We start from the raw sequence: 23,039 nt of genomic DNA, 5'->3' as shown, positions 1-23,039 counted from the left end.
TGAGCTACTAGTGAAAAAACATCCCAAAATAGAAACATCACGAATAACAAGTAGACATTTTCATCATTTATCAGACACTCTTATCCAGAGCGAAGGTTAAGTGCCTTGCTCAATGGCACAGAGAGATTTTCACCTAATCGGCTAAGGGATTCAAATCAGCAAGCAACCTTTCAGTTACTAGTTCAATGCTCTTAACCTCTAGACAAACTGCCGCCCCAAGTAACAAAATCAAAGTCCTCTTCTCATATAGGGTATTGCTTGGTCTGCTCCTTCATCATTGTGGACATGACAGGTCAACTTGCATGATATCAGACAGGCTACAACAATGTTTATGTTTTATTATTAAATGACAATGATGCTCAAGATAACAGTTTTATTGTGATCGATAACTAATATTGAAAAGGTAATATGATGCAATCTAACTAGATTGGTCTAAGGTCTAAAATACCTCCTCCTAATGTAAGATACATAGATTGGAGAGAAAATCACTGGCATATGATAAAGGATAACATGTCCAATATAATTATATAAATACATATCAAACAGGAATATAAACTCGGGGTCCAGTTTATTATTTTTTATTGCCTCCCCCGTTCACAAATGTTTTGCTCCTACAGACAGTGAGTCATGTGGCCAACGGCTTACTATATAAAGCAGGCAGACAGGCATCAAGGCATTCAGTTAATGTTCGATTGAATGATAGAATGGGTAAAACAAGTGACCAAAGCGGTATGATCGTCGGTGGGAGGCACGTTGTTTTATTATCTCAGAAACAGCTTTTCACACAGGACAGTGTCTAGGGTTTAGAATCTTGCAAGCTAACAGGCAGGCCACAAACAGGCAAATAACTGTGCAGGACAACAGTGGTGAGAAGCAAGGCCTCTCGGAACGCAGAACTCGTCGGTCATTGTCACAGATGTGCTATTGCAGTAGACAACCACTCCTATCATCTAAAAACAAGAATAGGTGGCTCCAGTTGGCACGAGAACACCAACACTGGACAATTGAGGAGTGGAGAAATGTTGCACGTTCCGACGAATCCTGGTTCCTGTTGCATCATGCTGATGGCAGAGTTAGGATTTGTCACAAGAAGCACGAGCCCCATCGTGCATGGTGTAAATGGTACAGGGTGGTGGCAGTGGTATAATGGTGAGGGGAATGTTTTCCTGGCAAAAGTTCCATCCCTTGACAGCAATTAAGCACTGTTTCCATGTCTTGAAGAATTCATGCTGTTCTGGAGTTAAAGAGGGGTCTGACCCGGCACTAGGTGGATGTACCTGAGTGTACACTACAGTGTATACACAGTACCAGTAAACATTTGGACACACCTACTCATTCAAGGGTTTTTCTTTATTTTTACTATTTTCTACATTGTAGCATAGTAGTGAAGACATGAAAACTATAAAATAACACACATGGAATCATGGTAGTAACCAAAAAAAAATTAACAAATTAAAATACATTTTATATTCTTCAAAGTAGCCATCGTTTGTCTTGATGACAGGTTTGCACACTATTGGCATTCTCTCAACCAGCTTCACCTGGAATGCTTTTCCAACAGTCTTGAAGGAGTTCCCACATATGCTGAGCACTTGCTAATGGCTTTTCCTTCACTCTGCGGTCCAACTCATCCCAAGCCATCTCAATTGGGTTGAGGTTGGGTGATTGTGTAGGCCAGGTCATTTGATACAGCACTCCATCACTCTCCATCTTGGTCACATAGCCCCCACACAGTCTGGAGATGTGTTTTGGGTCATTGTCCTGTTGAAAAACAAATGATAGTCTCACTAAGCGCAAACCAGATGGGATAGCGTATCGCTGCAGAATTCTGTGGTAGCCATGATGGTTACGTGTGCCTTGAAATCTAAATAAATCACCAACAGTGTCACCAGCAAAGCACTCCCACACCATCACACCTCCTCCTCCATGCTTCACGGTGGGAAGTACACAAATCAAATCAAATTTTATTGGTCACACACATGGTTATCAGATGTTATTGTGAGTGTAACAAAATGCTTGTGCTTCTAGTTCTGACAGTGCAGCAGTATCTAACATGGATGGACAGGGAGTAAAGGAAGGGAATGAGCACCCTTGTGGGGCCCCAGTGTTGAGGATCAGCAGGAGGCCTGTCAGGTGGCCTGTCAGGAAGTCCAGGTTAAGTTGCACAGGACGGGGTCAAGACCCACCGGCTCAAACTTAATGATGAGTTTGGTGGGTACTATGGTGTTGAATGCTGAGCTGTTGTCAATGAACAGCATTCTTACATAGGTATTCCTCTTGTCCAGATGGGATAGGGCAGTGTGCAGTGCGGTGGCGATTTCATCGTCTGTGGACCCATTGGGGAAGTACGCAAATTGAAATTGGTCTTGGGTGACAGGTAAGGTGGAGGTGATATGATCCTTGACTAGTCTCTCAAAGCACTTCATGATGACAGAAGTGAGTGCTAAGGGGTGATAGTCATTTAGTTTGGTTACATTTGCCTTCTTGGGTACAGGAACAATTGTGGCCATCTTGAAGCATGTGGGGACAGCAGACTGGGATAGGGAGAGATTGAATATGTCCGTAAACACACCACCCAGCTGGTCTGCGCATGCTCTGAGAACACGGCTAGACATGCCTTCTGGGCCGGCAGCCTTGTGAGGGTTAACATGTTTAAATGTCTTACTCACATCGGCCATAGAGAAGGAGAGGGGGGGCCAAAGTCCTTGGTAGCAGGCCGCGTCGGTGGCACTGTGTTATGAAAAAGTCCATTTACAATTTCACTTGTGCTTTATTCCTGGTCCCCCAAGCATAGCCTCCGTGCTTTATTCCTGGTCCCCCAAGCATAGCCTCCGTCCTTTATTCCTGGTCCCCAAAGCATAGCCTCCGTGCTTTATTCCTGGTCCCCCAAGCATAGCCTCCGTGCTTTATTCCTGGTCCCCCAAGCATAGCCTCCGTGCTTTATTCCTGGTCCCCCAAGCATAGCTCCCGTGCTTCACCTGACTCCCAAGCATAGCCTCCGTGCTTCACCTGCCTCCCAAGCATAGCCTCCGTACTTCACCTGACTCCCAAGCATAGCCTCCGTGCTTCACCTGACTCCCAAGCATAGCCTCCGTGCTTCACCTGACTCCCAAGCATAGCCTCCGTGCTTCACCTGACTCCCAAGCATAGCCTCCGTGCTTCACCTGACTCCCAAGCATAGCCTCCGTGCTTCACCTGACTCCCAAGCATAGCCTCCGTGCTTCACCTGACTCCCAAGCATAGCCTCCGTGCTTCACCTGACTCCCAGTGCTCCTCTGGTTTGTATCTATGTATTTTATTGAACCTTTATTTAACTAGGCAAGTCAGTAGAGAAAACAAATATTATTTACAATGACGGCCTACAGCGGCCAAACCCGGACGACGCTGGGCCAATTGTGCGCCGCCCTATGGGACTCCCAATCACGGCCGGTTGTGATACAGCCTGGAATCGAACCCGTGTCTGTAGTGACGTGGGGAGAATACTCAGAAGCTCACTCAACAAAGAGCTGCAGTTAGGTTCAGAATGGGTGGCAAGGAATAAGTTAATCTTCAAATTTTCAAAAACTAAAAGCATTGTATTTGGGACAAATCCTTTACTAAACCCTAAACCTTAACTAAATCTTGCAATGAATAATGTGGAAATTGAGCAAGTTGAGATGACTAAACTGCTTGGGGTAACCATGGATTGTAAACTGTCATGGTCAAAACATGTTGATACAACAGTAGCTAAGATGGGGAGAAGTCTGTCTATAATAAAGTGCTACTCTGCCTTCTTAACAACACTATCAACAAGGCAGGTCCTACAGGTCCTAGTTTCTACCTTCTTAACAACACTATCAACAAGGCAGGTCCTACAGGCCCTAGTTTCTACCTTCTTAACAACACTATCAACAAGGCAGGTCCTACAGGCCCTAGTTTCTACCTTCTTAACAACACTATCAACAAGGCAGGTCCTACAGTCCCTAGTGTCTACCTTCTTAACAACACTATCAACAAGGCAGGTCCTACAGTCCCTAGTGTCTACCTTCTTAACAACACTATCAACAAGGCAGGTCCTACAGTCCCTAGTTTCTACCTTCTTAACAACACTATCAACAAGGCAGGTCCTACAGGCCCTAGTTTCTACCTTCTTAACAACACTATCAACAAGGCAGGTCCTACAGTCCCTAGTTTCTACCTTCTTAACAACACTATCAACAAGGCAGGTCCTACAGGTCCTAGTGTCTACCTTCTTAACAACACTATCAACAAGGCAGGTCCTACAGTCCCTAGTGTCTACCTTCTTAACAACACTATCAACAAGGCAGGTCCTACAGTCCCTAGTGTCTACCTTCTTAACAACACTATCAACAAGGCAGGTCCTACAGTCCCTAGTGTCTACCTTCTTAACAACACTATCAACAAGGCAGGTCCTACAGGTCCTAGTTTCTACCTTCTTAACAACACTATCAACAAGGCAGGTCCTACAGTCCCTAGTTTTGTCGCACCTGGACTTCTGTTCAGGTGTTTGGTCAGGTGCTACAAAGAGGGACCTCCGAAAAATTACAATTGGCTCAGAACAGGGCCCTTAAATGTATGCGGAGAGCGAACATTAGTTATATGCAGTGATGTAAAGTACTTCAGTAAAAATACTTTAAAGTACTACTTAAGTCGTTTTTAAGTGTATCTGCACTTTACTTTGGTATTTATATGTTTTCCTTTTCCTTCACTACATTTCTAAAGAAAATAATGTACTTCCTACTCCATACATTTCCCGAAAAGTACTCTTTACATTTTGACAGGTTAAAGGTCACACAAGAGAACATCTCTGGTCATCCCTACTGCCTCTGATCTGGAGGACTCACTAAACAGAGAACATCCCTGGTCATCCCTACTGCCTCTGATCTGGAGGACTCACTAAACAGAGAACATCCCTGGTCATCCCTACTGCCTCTGATCTGGAGGACTCACTAAACAGAGAACATCCCTGGTCGTCCCTACTGCCTCTGATCTGGTGGACTCACTAAACAGAGAACATCCCTGGTCATCCCTACTGTCTCTGATCTGGAGGACTCACTAAACAGAGAACATCCCTGGTCATCCCTACTGCCTCTGATCTGGTGGACTCACTAAACAGAGAACATCCCTGGTCATCCCTACTGCCTCTGATCTGGTGGACTCACTAAACAGAGAACATCCCTGGTCATCCCTACTGCCTCTGATCTGGTGGACTCACTAAACAGAGAACATCCCTGGTCATCCCTACTGCCTCTGATCTGGAGGACTCACTAAACAGAGAACATCCCTGGTCATCCCTACTGCCTCTGATCTGGTGGACTCACTAAACAGAGAACATCCCTGGTCATCCCTACTGCCTCTGATCTGGAGGACTCACTAAACAGAGAACATCCCTGGTCATCCCTACTGCCTCTGATCTGGAGGACTCACTAAACAGAGAACATCCCTGGTCGTCCCTACTGCCTCTGATCTGGTGGACTCACTAAACAGAGAACATCCCTGGTCTTCCCTACTGTAAATAAAATAAAAACAAGGTTTGGTTCATTTGCATAATATAAGGAAGTTAACATGATTTATATTTGTACTTTTGATGCTTAAATATATTTAAAACCAAATACTTTTACTCAAGTAGTATTTTACTGGGTGACTTTCACTTTTACTTGAGTCATTTTGTATTAAGGTATCTTTACTTTTATTCAAGACTGACAATTGAGTACTTTTTCCACCACTGGTATTATGCATGTAAATCTGACAAGGCTCAAAGTGGAGGAGAGATTGACTTCAGCACTACTCGTTTTTGCAAGAAGTGTTGACATGCTGAATGCACCGAGGCGTCTGTTTAAACTATTAACACACCGCTCGGATACCCATACATTCCCCACAAGCCATCTCACCAAAAGGTCTCTTCAACAAGGATGTAGGCTCCTTACGCAATATCCTCGTGACGGGGTTAACGGTGACGAGAATACGCCCCAAACTCCAACACATGCGGCGGTGTCGACTCCCTGCTGTAGCCGACTGAGCGCTCTACATGTTTCGTTAGTTACTCTACACTCAGACACGTCAAAGGAGCGTTCTGTATCAACAAGAGTTTCTGAAGTTGGTTGGGCAAACCTTACAGCCGCATATATCTCCTTTGCGCGCTCTCTCTTCCCCATAATGGATAATTCTAAATCAAATGCTGTCGCGGTTAACGTAGTGAACGGACATTCTAAAAGTGATGAAGCTTCGGTAACCGAATCCACCGTAGAGTCACCTGTGTTTTGCTGCGGCTGTCTGAGGCGGATCAGAGGCTGGATCCCCGTGCATTATAAAGAAGAGATTGGCCAAATTCTGAAACTAACGGGACCGGTGGTGAGACTGCAGGCTAAGAACGTTGTCTCTAATAATTACCGGCTGAAATGTCATTCCTTTAGTTCATACCAAAGTAACTGTTGCAGTGATTGGTCCGTTGTTATGGTGGTGATACTGTATTTTTTTCTGAATCTTTAATTGTTTCTTATAATATATACGAGTGTTGCTGAACTGCTATTCTTCTGCTCACATGAGACATGATGATGGTGATAATTTCCTCTGTTCTTTCCAGGTTATATCCCAGCTGATGATCTTTCTGATCAGTTTTGTCAGCACCGTGTTCTGTGGTCACCTGGGGAAGACTGAGCTGGCTGGGGTGGCACTGGCTATAGCGGTGATACAATCCTATCTATCTATCTATCTATCTATCTATCTATCTATCTATCTATCTATCTATCTATCTATCTATCTATCTATCTATCTATCTATCTATCTACTGTGGTAAGAACAAGGATGTGAACCCTTTGGAATTACCTGGATTTCTGCATAAATTGGTCAATCTGATCTTCCTCTAAATTATAACAATAGACAAACACAGTCTGGTTAAACTAATAACACGCATACAAGTATACGTTTTCATGTCTTTATTGAACAAACCATGTAAACAACTACCTAATACACACATCTAAAGGGGTGAATGAGAATATGTACATATAAATATATGGATAAGCGATGGCCGAGCGGCATAGGCAAGATGCAGTAGATGGTATAAATCAAACAATCAATCCAATTTATTTATATAGCCCTTCTTACATCAGTTGATATCTCAAAGTGCTGTACAGAAACCCAGCCTAAAACCCCAAACTGCAAGCAATGCAGGTGTAGAAGCACGGTGGCTAGGAAAGACTCCCTAGAAAGGCCAGAACCTAGGAAGAAACCTAGAGAGGAACCAGGCTATGAGGGGTGGCCAGTCCTCTTCTGGCTGTGCCGGGTGGAGATTATAACAGAACATGGCCAAGATGTTCAAATGTTCATAGATGACCAGCAGGGTCAAATAATAAAAATCACAGTGGTTGTAGAGGGTGCAACAGGTCAGCACCTCGGGAGTAAATGTCAGTTAGCTTTTCATAGCCGATCATTCAGAGTATCTCTACCGCTCCTGTGGTCTCTAGAGAGTTGAAAAAGGCAGGTCTGGGACAGGTAGCACTTCCGGTGAACAGGTCAGGGTTCATAGCCACAGGAAGAATAGTTGAAACTGGAGCAGCAGCATGACCAGGTGGACTGGGGACAACAAGGAGTCATCAGGCATGGTCCTAGGGCTCATGTCCTCCGAGAGAAAGAAAGAAAGAGAAAGAGAGAGAGAACTAGAGAGAGCATAATTAAATTCACACAGGACACCGGATAAGACAGGAGAAGTACTCCAGATACAACAGACTGACCCTAGCCCCCCGGCACAAACTACTGCAGCATAAATACTGGAGGCTGAGACAGGATGGGTCGGGAGACACCATGGCCTCATCCGACAATACCCCCAGACATGGCTAAACAGGCAGGATATAACCCCACCCACTTTGCCAAAGCACAGCCCCCACACCACTAGAGGGATATCTTCAACCACCAACTTACCATCCTGAGACGAGGCTGAGTATAGTCCACAAAGATCTCCACCACGGCACAACCCAAGGGGGGGGGGGTCGCGTCAGTGACTCAACTCACTCAAGCGACGCACCCCTCCTAGAGACAGCATGGAAGAGCACCAGTAAGCCAGTGACTCAGCCCCTGTAATAGGGTTAGAGCCAGAGAATCCCAGTGGAGAGAGGGGAACTGGCCAGGCAGAGGTTCGTTGCTCCAGTGCCTTTCCGTTCACCTTCACACTCCTGGGTCAGACTACACTCAATCATATTACCCACTGAAGAGATGAGTATTCAGTAAAGACTTAAAGGTTGAGACAGTCTGCGTCTCTGACATGGGTAGGCAGACAGTTCCATAAAAATGAAGCTCTAGAGGAGAAAGCCCTGCCTCCAGCTGTTTGCTTAGAAATTCTATGGACAATTAGGAGGCCTGCGTCTTGTGACCTTAGCGTACGTGTAGGTATGTACGGCAGGACCAAATTGGAAAGATAGGTAAGAGCAAGCCCATGTAATGCTTTGTAGTTTATCAGTAAAACCTTGAAATCAGCCCTTGCCTTAACAGCAAGCCAGTGTAGAGAGACTAGCACTGGAGTAATATGATAAACATTTTTGGTTCTAGTCAAGATTCTAGCAACCGTGTTTAGCACTAACTGAAGTTGATTTAGTGCTTTATCCGGGTAGCTGGAAAGTAGAAGATTGCATTAGTCTAACCTAGAAGTAGAAGTAAAAAATGCATGGATTAATTTTTCTGCATAATTTTTGGACAGATAGTTTCTGATTCTTGCAATGTTACGAAGATGGAAAAAAGTTGTCCTTTTAAGTCTTGATATGTTCGTGAAAAGAGAGATCAGGGTCCAGAGTAACGCCAAGTCCTTCACAGTTTTATTTGAGACGACTGTACAGCCATTAAGATTAATTGTCAGATTCAACAGAAGATCTTTGTTTCTTGGGAACTAGAACAAGCATCTCTGTTTTGTCAGAGTTTAAAAGAAGAACATTTGCAGCCATCCACTTCCTTATGTCTGAAACACAGGCTTCCAGGGAGGGCAATTTAGGGGATTCACCATGTTTCATTGAAATGTACAGCTGTGTGCCATCCGCATAGCAGTGAAAAGTTAACATTATGTTTACGAATGACATCACCAAGAAGTAAAATATATAGTGAAAACAATAGTGGTCCTAAAACGGAACTTTGAGGATCACTGAAATTTACAGTTGATTTGTCAGAGGACAAACCATTCACAGAGACAAACAGATGTCTTTCCTACAGATATGATCTAAACCAGGCCAGAACTTGTCCGTGTAGACCAAATTGAGTTTCCAATCTCTCCAAAAGAATGTGGTGAGCCTCGGTCTGAAGCCATTAGAAGGTCATTTACCACCTTTACAAGTGCAGTCTCAGTGCTATGATGAAAATACTGTATATGCATATAATATGAGTAATGTAAGATATGTAAACATTATTAAAGTTGCATTATTGCATTTTATAATGTGACTTGTGATCCATTTATTAAAGTGGCCTGTGATTGTGTCTCAATGTAGGCAGCAGCCACTCTAAGTGATTGCTGTATAACAGTCTGGTGGCCTTGAGATAGAAGCTGTTTTTCAGTCTCTCGGTGCCAGCTTTGATGGACCTGTACTGACCTCGCCTTCTGGATGGTAGTGGTGTGAACAGGTAGTTGATGATATCCAGGCCCTGATGTAGCAAAGACTGATGAACATCAAGGCTTTTAGAAATACTTTTCTAACCCTTTCCAGCTTTATGCAAGTCAACAATTCTTAATCTTAGGTCTTCTGAGAACTCATTTGTTCGAGGCATAGTTCACATCAGGCAATGCTTCATGTGAATAGTAAACTCACATTTTGTGAGTCTATTTTATATTGCAGGGCAGCTCTAACCAACATCTCCAATCTCATCTCATTGATTGGACTCCAGGATAGGTGACTTTTGACTCCAAATAGCCCAGGGGGTTTCACATACTTTTTTCCAACCTACACTGTGAATGTTTAAATTATGTATTCAATATAGGCAAGAACAATGCAATAATTTGTGTGTCATTAGTTTAAGCACATTGTGTCTGTCTGTTGTTGTGACTTAGAGGAAGATCAGATAACCAGGTAATTCCAAAGGGTTCACATACTTTTTCTTACAACTCTATCCATCCATCTATTTTATCCATCGATCTTATCCATCCATCCATCCATATTAACAAAAGTTGGGGTCACTTAGAAATGTCCTTGTTTTTGAAAAAAAACAGTTTTTTTGTCCATTAAAATAACATCAACTTGATCAGAAATACAGTGTAGACATGATTAATGTTGTAAATTACTGGAAACGGCAGATTTTTATGGAATATCTACATAGTCGTACAATAATCAGCAACCATCACCCCGGTTAACGGTTTTCTTGAGTTGGCGGACCAAAATGCAGCGTGGTTTCTATTCATAGTTCTTTAATAAAGACTCTACACATGAACAAACTAACAAAACAAGAAACGTTGAAAACCCAAAACAGTCCTATCTGGTGCAAACACAGAGACAGGAACAATCACCCACAAACACACAGTGAAACCCAGGCTACCTAAGTATGATTCTCAATCAGAGACAACTAATGACACCTGCCTCTGATTGAGAACCATACTAGGCCGAAACATAGAAATACCCCAAAACATAGAAAAACAAACATAGACTGCCCACCCCAACTCACGCCCTGACCATACTAAATAATGACAAAACAAAGGAAATAAAGGTCAGAACGTGACAACTCCTGTGTTCCAATGGCACATTGTGTTAGCTAATCCAAGGCTAATTGATTATTAGAAAACCCTTTTGCAATTATGTTAGCACAGCTGAAAACTGTTGTTTTGATTAAAGAAGCAATAAAACAGGCCTTTTTTTTAGACTAGTTGAGAATCTGGAGCATCAGCATTTGATTGAAGGGGTTTCTGTCTACACTGTATTCCTGATCAAGTTGATGTTTTTTTAATGGAACAAAAATGTGATTTTCTTTCAAAACAAGGACATTTCCAAGTGACTACAAACATTTGAAAGGTAGTGTGTATGTATGGCTGGGTTGTCGCTGGCTATAGCTGTGAGGAAAGACAACCTTCACAATACAGTTCAACTGTAACGGCGTTCTTCGTTTGTAGAAAGAGAGTCGGACCGAAATGCAGCGTGGTGGTTACTCATGACTTTATTGGAAAAAGCGACACATGAAATAACTATTACAAAATACAAAAACAACAAACGGAACGTGATACCTATTACAGCCTATCTGGTGAAACTACACAGAGACAGGAACAATCACCCACAAAATACAAAGCGAAACCAGGCTACCTAAATACGGTTCCCAATCAGAGACAACGAGAATCACCTGACTCTGACTGAGAACAGCCTCAGGCAGCCAAGCCCGTACAACACCCCTAATCAGCCGCGATCCCAAATACTACAAACCCCAATACGAAAATACAATAACATAAACCCATGTCACACCCTGGCCTAACCAAATAATATAACGAAAACACAAAATACAATGACCAAGGCGTGACATCAACAGAATACAGGAATACAGAATACATAATCCGAGCGGAGCAGAGATTATCTCTTGGTTTGCTCTTTGACAATTGTTGGTATTTAATAATAGGTCGATAGTAGTTAATATCTCACAAACAATAACATAGAAAAGGATGTCTCTTCAACCCAGAACTTAGTTAATATGCTTTATCTAAAGGGATGTATTTTAAGTAACTTTCCTTAATTTAATTAATGAAAGTTAGGCTGTAGTTTTTCCAGTTATCTTCAGTGTAATTTTGTTAGTGTTCTCTATATAGACGGAACATATACACCAAGTCTAGACCTGGTTCATATCCACCAAGTCTACACCTGGTTCATATCCACCAAGTCTACACCTGGTTCATATCCACCAAGTCTATAACTGGTTCATATCCACCAAGTCTATACCTGGTTCATATCCACCAAGTCTACACCTGGTTCATATCCACCAAGTCTACACCTGGTTCATATCTACCAAGTCTATACCTGGTTCATATCCACCAAGTCTATACCTGGTTCATATCCACCAAGTCTATAACTGGTTCATATCCACCAAGTCTATACCTGGTTCATATCCACCAAGTCTATACCTGGTTCATATCCACCAACCTGGTTCATATCCACCAAGTCTATACCTGGTTCATATCCACCAAGTCTATACCTGGTTCATATCCACCAAGTCTATACCTGGTTCATATCCACCAAGTCTATACCTGGTTCATATCCACCAAGTCTATACCTGGTTCATATCCACCAAGTCTATACCTGGTTCATATCCACCAAGTCTATACCTGGTTCATATCCACCAACCTGGTTCATATCCACCAAGTCTATACCTGGTTCATATCCACCAAGTCTATACCTGGTTCATATCCACCAAGTCTATACCTGGTTCATATCCACCAAGTCTATACCTGGTTCATATCCACCAAGTCTATACCTGGTTCATATCCACCAAGTCTATACCTGGTTCATATCCACCAAGTCTATACCTGGTTCATATCCACCAAGTCTATACCAGGTTCATATCCACCAAGTCTATACCTGGTTCATATCCACCAAGTCTATACCTGGTTCATATCCACCAAGTCTATACCTGGTTCATATCCAACAACCTGGTTCATATCCACCAAGTCTATACCTGGTTCATTTCCACCAAGTCTATACCTGGTTCATTTCCACCAAGTCTACACCTGGTTCATATCCACCAAGTCTATACCTGGTTCATTTCCACCAAGTCTATACCTGGTTCATTTCCACCAAGTCTATATCTGGTTCATATCCACCAACTTGGTTCATATCCACCAAGTCTATACCTGGTTCAAATCCACCAAGTCTATACCTGGTTCATATCCACCAAGTCTATACCTGGTTCATATCCACCAACTCTATACCTGGTTCATATCCACCAAGTCTATACCTGGTTCATATCCACCAAGTCTATACCTGGTTCATATCCACCAAGTCTATACCTGGTTCATATCCACCAACTCTATACCTGGTTCATATCCACCAAGTCTATACCTGGTTCATATCCACCAACCTGGTTCATATCCACCAAGTCTATACCTGGTTCATATCCACCAAGTCTATACCTGGTTCATATCCACCAACTCTATACCTGGTTCATATCCACCAAGTCTATACCTGGTTCATATCCACCAAGTCTATACCTGGTTCATATCCACCAAGTCTATACCTGGTTCATATCCACCAAGTCTATACCTGGTTCATATCCACCAACTCTATACCTGGTTCGTACCCACCAAGTCTATACCTGGTTCGTACCCACCAAGTCTATACCTGGTTCATATCCACCAAGTCTATACCTGGTTCATTTCCACCAAGTCTATACCTGGTTCCTATCCACCAAGTCTATACCTGGTTCATATCCACCAAGTCTATACCTGGTTCGTATCCACCAAGTCTACACCTGGTTCGTATCCACCAAGTCTACACCTGGTTCATATCCACCAAGTCTATACCTGGTTCATTTCCACCAAGTCTATACCTGGTTCATTTCCACCAAGTCTATACCTGGTTCATTTCCACCAAGTCTATACCTGGTTCATTTCCACCAAGTCTACACCTGGTTCATATCCACCAAGTCTATACCTGGTTCATTTCCACCAAGTCTATACCTGGTTCATTTCCACCAAGTCTATACCTGGTTCATATCCACCAAGTCTATACCTGGTTCATATGTACCTGCCTGTTCTGATTGTCTCCAGGTGATCAATGTCACCGGACTCTCCATTGGCTCTGGCCTGGCATCAGCCTGTGACACTCTCATATCTCAGGTACGTTTCCTGGACAGGTGTGCTCACCTGAATTGGTTTACTGTTGATGTCCTGTCTTTCTGTGGTCGTTGGTGGATTGGGATGGTCACTCTTATCAACGTGTGAATATATCAATCAAGGCCATCCAGTGTTTGTCTTTTATGGAAAAGTTTGGGAGCGTTAATCTTCTTGCTCTCTCTCTGTCCCCCCCTCTCTCTCTCTCTCTCTCTCTCTCTCTCTCTGTGTGTGTAGACATTTGGCAGTGGTAATATGAATCGTGTTGGCATGATTCTACAAAGGGGGGTTCTGATTCTGCTCCTGGCCTGCTTCCCCTGCTGGGCTCTCCTCATCAACACTGAACCCATCCTATTGGCTGTTAAACAGAGCCCGGAGGTCGCCAGGTCAGACGCAAACACACTCCCTCACCACGCACACAAAATGTCACTGTGCTGTTCTAACTGAACCACCTGACAACATAATGTAACTGAACCATCTGACTACATAATGTAACTGAACCATCTGACTACATAATGTAACTGAACCATCTGACTACATAATGTAACTGAACCATCTGACTACATAATGTAACTGAACCATCTGACTACATAATGTAACTGAACCATCTGACTACATAATGTCACTGAACCATCTGACTACATAATGTAACTGAACCATCTGACTACATAATGTAACTGAACCATCTGACTACATAATGTAACTGAACCATCTGACTACATAATGTAACTGAACCATCTGACTACATAATGTAACTGAACCAACTGACTACATAATGTCACTGAACCATCTGAACCATCTGACTACATAATGTAACTGAACCATCTGACTACATAATGTCACTGTACTGTACTAACTGAACCATCTGACTACATAATGTAACTGAACCATCTGACTACATAATGTCACTGTCCTGTACTAACTGAACCATCTGACTACATAATGTAACTGAACCATCTGACTACATAATGTAACTGAACCATCTGACTACATAATGTCACTGTCCTGTACTAACTGAACCATCTGACTACATAATGTAACTGAACCATCTGACTACATAATGTAACTGAACCATCTGACTACATAATGTCACTGTCCTGTACTAACTGAACCATCTGACTACATAATGTAACTGAACCATCTGACTACATAATGTAACTGAACCATCTGACTACATAATGTCACTGTGCTGTACTAACTGAACCATCTGACTACATAATGTCACTGAACCAACTGAACCATCTGACTACATAATGTCACTGTACTGTACTGACTGAACCATCTGACTACATAATGTCACTGTGCTGTACTAACTGAACCATCTGACTACATAATGTCACTGTCCTGTACTAACTGAACCATCTGACTACATAATGTCACTGTCCTGTACTAACTGAACCATCTGACTACATAATGTCACTGTGCTGTTCTAACTGAACCATCTGACTACATAATGTAACTGAACCATCTGACTACATAATGTAACTGAACCATCTGACTACATAATGTAACTGAACCATCTGACTACATAATGTAACTGAACCATCTGACTACATAATGTAACTGAACCATCTGACTACATAATGTCACTGAACCATCTGACTACATAATGTAACTGAACCATCTGACTACATAATGTAACTGAACCATCTGACTACATAATGTAACTGAACCATCTGACTACATAATGTAACTGAACCATCTGACTACATAATGTAACTGAACCAACTGACTACATAATGTCACTGAACCATCTGAACCATCTGACTACATAATGTAACTGAACCATCTGACTACATAATGTCACTGTACTGTACTAACTGAACCATCTGACTACATAATGTAACTGAACCATCTGACTACATAATGTCACTGTCCTGTACTAACTGAACCATCTGACTACATAATGTAACTGAACCATCTGACTACATAATGTAACTGAACCATCTGACTACATAATGTCACTGTCCTGTACTAACTGAACCATCTGACTACATAATGTAACTGAACCATCTGACTACATAATGTAACTGAACCATCTGACTACATAATGTCACTGTCCTGTACTAACTGAACCATCTGACTACATAATGTAACTGAACCATCTGACTACATAATGTAACTGAACCATCTGACTACATAATGTCACTGTGCTGTACTAACTGAACCATCTGACTACATAATGTCACTGAACCAACTGAACCATCTGACTACATAATGTCACTGTACTGTACTGACTGAACCATCTGACTACATAATGTCACTGTGCTGTACTAACTGAACCATCTGACTACATAATGTCACTGTCCTGTACTAACTGAACCATCTGACTACATAATGTCACTGTCCTGTACTAACTGAACCATCTGACTACATAATGTCACTGTGCTGTTCTAACTGAACCATCTGACTACATAATGTAACTGAACCATCTGACTACATAATGTAACTGAACCATCTGACTACATAATGTAACTGAACCATCTGACTACATAATGTCACTGTCCTGTACTAACTGAACCATCTGACTACATAATGTCACTGTCCTGTACTAACTGAACCATCTGACTACATAATGTCACTGTACTAACTGAACCATCTGACTACATAATGTCACTGTACTGTACTGACTGAACCATCTGACTACATAATGACACTGTGCTGTACTAACTGAACCATCTGACTACATAATGTCACTGTGCTATACTAACTGAACCATCTGACTACATAATGTCACTGTGCTATACTAACTGAACCATCTGACTACATAATGTCACTGTGCTATACTAACTGAACCATCTGACCACATAATGTCACTGTGCTATACTAACTGAACCATCTGACTACATAATGTCACTGTGCTATACTAACTGAACCATCTGACTCTATAATGTCACTGTGCTATACTAACTGAACCATCTGACTACATAATGTCACTGTGCTATACTAACTGAACCATCTGACTACATAATGCCACTGTACTGTACTGACTGAACCATCTGACTACATAATGTCACTGTGCTGTACTAACTGAACCATCTGACTACTTAGAGCATATAGCATCATGATTCATTGTGATTCAACATCTTGTGTTCCAGGCTCTCCCAGCTGTATGTGATGATCTTCATGCCAGCCTTGCCAGTGAGTTCTCTCTGAAATTTCTGGTGTCTTGCTGCTCTCCTCTCTCTGTCTCTCTCTGTCTCTCTCTCTCCCTGTCTCTCTCTCTCTCTCTCTCTCTCTCTCTCTCTCTCTCTCTCTCTCTCTCTCTCTCTCTCTCTCTCTCTCTCTCTCTCTCTCTCTCTCTCATCTCGTCCTCCTCTCTCTCTCTCTCATCTCGTCCTCTCTCTCTCTCTCTCTCTCTCTCTCTCTCTCTCTCTCTCTCTCTCTCTCTCTCTCTCTCTCTCATCTCCGCCTCCTCTCTCTGTCTCCCTCTCTCTGTCTCTCTCTCTCTCTGTCTCCCTCTCTCTGTCTCTCTGTCTCTCTCTCTCTCTCTCTCTCTCTCTCTCTCTCTCTCTCTCTCTCTCTCTCTCTCTCTCTCTCTCTCTCTCTCTCTCTCTCTCTCTCTCTCTCTCTCTCTCTCTCTGTCTCTCTGTCTTTCTCTCTGTCTCTCTCTCTCTACATGCCTTCTCTATTTTCTCTTTCTATTCACTCTCTCTTCTCATCTCAGACTCCTCTCTGTCTCTGCAGGCTGCCTTCATGTTCCTGCTGCAGGGGAAATATCTGCAGAATCAGGTGCAGTGTATTACAGCCCCATCTTCAGGAGGACATGTCTTTAGATAATGTATTGATCAGGAGGACATGTCTTTAGATAATGTATTGATCAGGAGGACATGTCTTTAGATAATGCATTGATCAGGACATGTCTTTAGATAATGTATTGATCAGGAGGACATGTCTTTAGATAATGTATTGATCAGGAGGACATGTCTTTAGATAATGTATTGATCAGGAGGACATGTCTTTAGATAATGTATTGATCAGGAGGACATGTCTTTAGATAATGTATTGATCAGGAGGACATGTCTTTAGATAATGTATTGATCAGGAGGACATGTCTTTAGATAATGTAATGATCAGGAGGACATGTCTTTAGATAATGTATTGATCAGGACATGTCTTTAGAAAATGTATTGATCAGGACATGTCTTTAGATAATGTATTGATCAGGAGGACATGTCTTTAGATAATGTATTGATCAGGAGGACATGTCTTTAGATAATGTATTGATCAGGAGGACATGTCATTAGATAATGTATTGATCAGGAGGACATGTCTTTAGATAATGTATTGATCAGGAGGACATGTCATTAGATAATGTATTGATCAGGAGGACATGTCTTTAGATAATGTATTGATCAGGAGGACATGTCTTTAGAAAATGTATTGATCAGGACATGTCTTTAGATAATGTATTGATCAGGAGGACATGTCTTTAGAAAATGTATTGTTTTGTTCTGGACAGCTGACAGGTATCTATATCTGTTATGTATTGAGTGGTGGGTCTATAGATGACAACATCTGGCCCTACAGTGGTAATAGGAGTGGTGGGTCTATAGACAACATCTGTCCCTACAGTGGTAATAGGAGTGGAGGGTCTATAGAGAACAACATCTGGCCCTACAGTGGTAATAGGAGTGGAGGGTCTATAGATAACAACATCTGGCCCTACAGTGGTAATAGGAGTGGTGGGTCTATAGAGAACAACATCAGACCCTACAGTGGTAATAGGAGTGGTGGGTTTATAGAGAACAACATCTGGCCCTACAGTGGTAATAGGAGTGGTGGGTCTATAGAGAACATCTGTCCCTACAGTGGTAATAGGAGTGGAGGGTCTATAGAGAACAACATCTGGCCCTACAGTGGTAATAGGAGTGGTGGGTCTATAGAGAACAACATCTGTCCCTACAGTGGTAATAGGAGTGGAGGGTCTATAGAGAACAACATCTGGCCCTACAGTGGTAATAGGAGTGGTGGGTCTATAGAGAACAACATCAGACCCTACAGTGGTAATAGGAGTGGTGGGTTTATAGAGAACAACATCTGGCCCTACAGTGGTAATAGGAGTGGTGGGTCTATAGAGAACATCTGTCCCTACAGTGGTAATAGGAGTGGTGGGTCTATAGAGAACAACATCTGTCCCTACAGTGGTAATAGGAGTGGTGGGTCTATAGAGAACAACATCTGTCCCTACAGTGGTAATATGAGTGGAGGGTCTATAGAGAACATCTGTCCCTACAGTGGTAATAGGAGTGGTGGGTCTATAGAGAACAACATCTGGCCCTACAGTGGTAATATGAGTGGTGGGTCTATAGAGAACAACATCTGGCCCTACAGTGGTAATAGGAGTGGAGGGTCTATAGAGAACAACATCTGGCCCTACAGTGGTAATAGGAGTGGTGGGTCTATAGAGAACAACATCTGTCCCTACAGTGGTAATAGGAGTGGAGGGTCTATAGAGAACATCTGTCCCTACAGTGGTAATAGGAGTGGTGGGTCTATAGAGAACAACATCTGGCCCTATAGTGGTAATAGGAGTGGTGGGTCTATAGAGAACAACATCTGGCCCTACAGTGGTAATAGGAGTGGAGGGTCTATAGAGAACAACATCTGGCCCTACAGTGGTAATAGGAGTGGTGGGTCTATAGAGAACAACATCTGTCCCTACAGTGGTAATAGGAGTGGAGGGTCTATAGAGAACAACAGCTGGCCCTACAGTGGTAAATGGAGTGGAGGGTCTATAGAGAACAACATCTGTCCCTACAGTGGTAATAGGAGTGGAGGGTCTATAGAGAACAACATCTGTCCCTACAGTGGTAATAGGAGTGGAGGGTCTATAGAGAACAACATCTGTCCCTACAGTGGTAATAGGAGTGGAGGGTCTATAGAGAACAACATCTGGCCCTACAGTGGTAATAGGAGTGGTGGGTCTATAGAGAACAACATCTGTCCCTAAAGTGGTAATAGGAGTGGAGGGTCTATAGAGAACAACATCTGGCCCTACAGTGGTAATAGGAGTGGAGGGTCTATAGAGAACAACATCTGGCCCTACAGTGGTAATAGGAGTGGTGGGTCTATAGAGAACAACATCTGTCCCTACAGTGGTAATAGGAGTGGAGGGTCTATAGAGAACAACATCTGTCCCTACAGTGGTAATAGGAGTGGTGGGTCTATAGAGAACAACATCTGGCCCCACAGTGGTAATAGGAGTGGAGGTCTCTATAGAGAACAACATCTGTCCCTATAGTGGTAATAGGAGTGGTGGGTCTATAGAGAACAACATCTGGCCCTATAGTGGTAATAGGAGTAGTGGGTCTATAGAGAACAACATCTGACCCTACAGTGGTAATAGGAGTGGTGGGTCTATAGAGAACAACATCTGTCCCTACAGTGGTAATAGGAGTGGAGGGTCTATAGAGAACAACATCTGTCCCTACAGTGGTAATAGGAGTGGTGGGTCTATAGAGAACAACATCTGGCCCCACAGTGGTAATAGGAGTGGAGGTCTCTATAGAGAACAACATCTGTCCCTATAGTGGTAATAGGAGTGGTGGGTCTATAGAGAACAACATCTGGCCCTATAGTGGTAATAGGAGTAGTGGGTCTATAGAGAACAACATCTGACCCTACAGTGGTAATAGGAGTGGTGGGTTTATAGAGAACATCTGGCCCTACAGTGGTAATAGGAGTGGTGGGTCTATAGAGAACATCTGGCCCTACCGTGGTAATAGGAGTGGAGGATCTATAGAGAACAACATCTGCCCCTACCGTGGTAATAGGAGTGGTGGGACTATAGATAACAACATCTGTCCCTACAGTGGTAATAGGAGTGGTGGGTCTATAGAGAACAACATCTGTCCCTACAGTGGTAATAGGAGTGGTGGGACTATAGATAACAACATCTGTCCCTACAGTGGTAATAGGAGTGGAGGGTCTATAGAGAACAACATCTGGCCCTACAGTGGTAATAGGAGTGGAGGTCTCTATAGAGAACAACATCTGTCCCTATAGTGGTAATAGGAGTGGTGGGTCTATAGAGAACAACATCTGGCCCTATAGTGGTAATAGGAGTAGTGGGTCTATAGAGAACAACATCTGACCCTACAGTGGTAATAGGAGTGGTGGGTCTATAGAGAACATCTGGCCCTACAGTGGTAATAGGAGTGGTGGGTCTATAGAGAACATCTGCCCCTTCCGTGGTAATAGGAGTGGAGGATCTATAGAGAACAACATCTGCCCCTACCGTGGTAATAGGAGTGGTGGGACTATAGATAACAACATCTGTCCCTACAGTGGTAATAGCAGTGGAGGGTCTATAGAGAACAACATTTTTCCCTACAGTGGTAATAGGAGTGGTGGGACTATAGATAACAACATCTGGCCCTACAGTGGTAATAGGAGTGGAGGGTCTATAGAGAACAACATCTGTCCCTATAGTGGTAATAGGAGTGGTGGGTCTATAGATAACAACATCTGTCCCTATAGTGGTAATAGGAGTGGTGGGTCTATAGATAACAACATCTGTCCCTACAGTGGTAATAGGAGTGGTGGGACTATAGATAACAACATCTGGCCCTACAGTGGTAATAGGAGTGGTGGGTCTATAGAGAACATCTGGCCCTACAGTGGTAATAGGAGTGGTGGGTCTATAGAGAACATCTGCCCCTACCGTGGTAATAGGAGTGGAGGATCTATAGAGAACAACATCTGCCCCTACCGTGGTAATAGGAGTGGTGGGACTATAGATAACAACATCTGTCCCTACAGTGGTAATAGGAGTGGAGGGTCTATAGAGAACAACATCTGTCCCTACAGTGGTAATAGGAGTGGAGGGTCTATAGAGAACAACATCTGGCCCTACAGTGGTAATAGGAGTGGAGGGTCTATAGAGAACAACATCTGTCCCTACAGTGGTAATAGGAGTGGAGGGTCTATAGAGAACATCTGGCCCTACAGTGGTAATAGGAGTGGTGGGTCTATAGAGAACATCTGCCCCTACCGTGGTAATAGGAGTGGAGGATCTATAGAGAACAACATCTGCCCCTACCGTGGTAATAGGAGTGGTGGGGCTATAGATAACAACATCTGTCCCTACAGTGGTAATAGGAGTGGTGGGTCTATAGAGAACAACATCTGTCCCTACAGTGGTAATAGGAGTGGTGGGACTATAGATAACAACATCTGTCCCTACAGTGGTAATAGGAGTGGAGGGTCTATAGAGAACAACATCTGGCCCTACAGTGGTAATAGGAGTGGAGGTCTCTATAGAGAACAACATCTGTCCCTATAGTAGTAATAGGAGTGGTGGGTCTATAGAGAACAACATCTGGCCCTATAGTGGTAATAGGAGTAGTGGGTCTATAGAGAACAACATCTGACCCTACAGTGGTAATAGGAGTGGTGGGTCTATAGAGAACATCTGGCCCTACAGTGGTAATAGGAGTGGTGGGTCTATAGAGAACATCTGCCCCTACCGTGGTAATAGGAGTGGAGGATCTATAGAGAACAACATCTGCCCCTACCGTGGTAATAGGAGTGGTGGGACTATAGATAACAACATCTGTCCCTACAGTGGTAATAGCAGTGGAGGGTCTATAGAGAACAACATTTTTCCCTACAGTGGTAATAGGAGTGGTGGGACTATAGATAACAACATCTGGCCCTACAGTGGTAATAGGAGTGGAGGGTCTATAGAGAACAACATCTGTCCCTATAGTGGTAATAGGAGTGGTGGGTCTATAGATAACAACATCTGTCCCTATAGTGGTAATAGGAGTGGTGGGTCTATAGATAACAACATCTGTCCCTACAGTGGTAATAGGAGTGGTGGGACTATAGATAACAACATCTGGCCCTACAGTGGTAATAGGAGTGGAGGGTCTATAGAGAACAACATCTGTCCCTATAGTGGTAATAGGAGTGGTGGGTCTATAGATAACAACATCTGTCCCTATAGTGGTAATAGGAGTGGTGGGTCTATAGATAACAACATCTGTCCCTACAGTGGTAATAGGAGTGGTGGGACTATAGATAACAACATCTGGCCCTACAGTGGTAATAGGAGTGGTGGGTCTATAGAGAACATCTGGCCCTACAGTGGTAATAGGAGTGGTGGGTCTATAGAGAACATCTGCCCCTACCGTGGTAATAGGAGTGGAGGATCTATAGAGAACAACATCTGCCCCTACCGTGGTAATAGGAGTGGTGGGACTATAGATAACAACATCTGTCCCTACAGTGGTAATAGGAGTGGAGGGTCTATAGAGAACAACAT

General features: G+C 43.1%; 2 protein-coding genes across 5 annotated transcripts in view; both read left to right on the top strand.

The window, feature by feature from the left end:
* Positions 1-23,039, top strand: part of LOC124015538 (cell adhesion molecule 2-like) — a 946,327-nt gene that overhangs the window by 251,583 nt on the left and 671,705 nt on the right. The window lies entirely within an intron of this gene.
* LOC124015599 (multidrug and toxin extrusion protein 1-like) overlaps positions 5,950-23,039 on the top strand; it is an 84,010-nt gene continuing 66,920 nt past the window's right edge. Inside the window, exons 1-6 of the mRNA XM_046330950.1 lie at positions 5,950-6,351; positions 6,584-6,685; positions 13,706-13,774; positions 14,006-14,154; positions 16,867-16,909; positions 17,456-17,500. Coding sequence (XP_046186906.1) covers positions 6,157-6,351; positions 6,584-6,685; positions 13,706-13,774; positions 14,006-14,154; positions 16,867-16,909; positions 17,456-17,500 — 603 coding nt within the window. The 5' untranslated portion in view covers positions 5,950-6,156. The remainder of the gene's footprint in view (positions 6,352-6,583; positions 6,686-13,705; positions 13,775-14,005; positions 14,155-16,866; positions 16,910-17,455; positions 17,501-23,039) is intronic.

This window comes from Oncorhynchus gorbuscha, linkage group LG02, assembly GCF_021184085.1.
Source record: "Oncorhynchus gorbuscha isolate QuinsamMale2020 ecotype Even-year linkage group LG02, OgorEven_v1.0, whole genome shotgun sequence".
NCBI lineage: Eukaryota > Metazoa > Chordata > Actinopteri > Salmoniformes > Salmonidae > Oncorhynchus > Oncorhynchus gorbuscha.
Note: the sequence above shows the minus strand (reverse complement) of the source record. Positions and strands in the feature narration are given on the sequence as shown.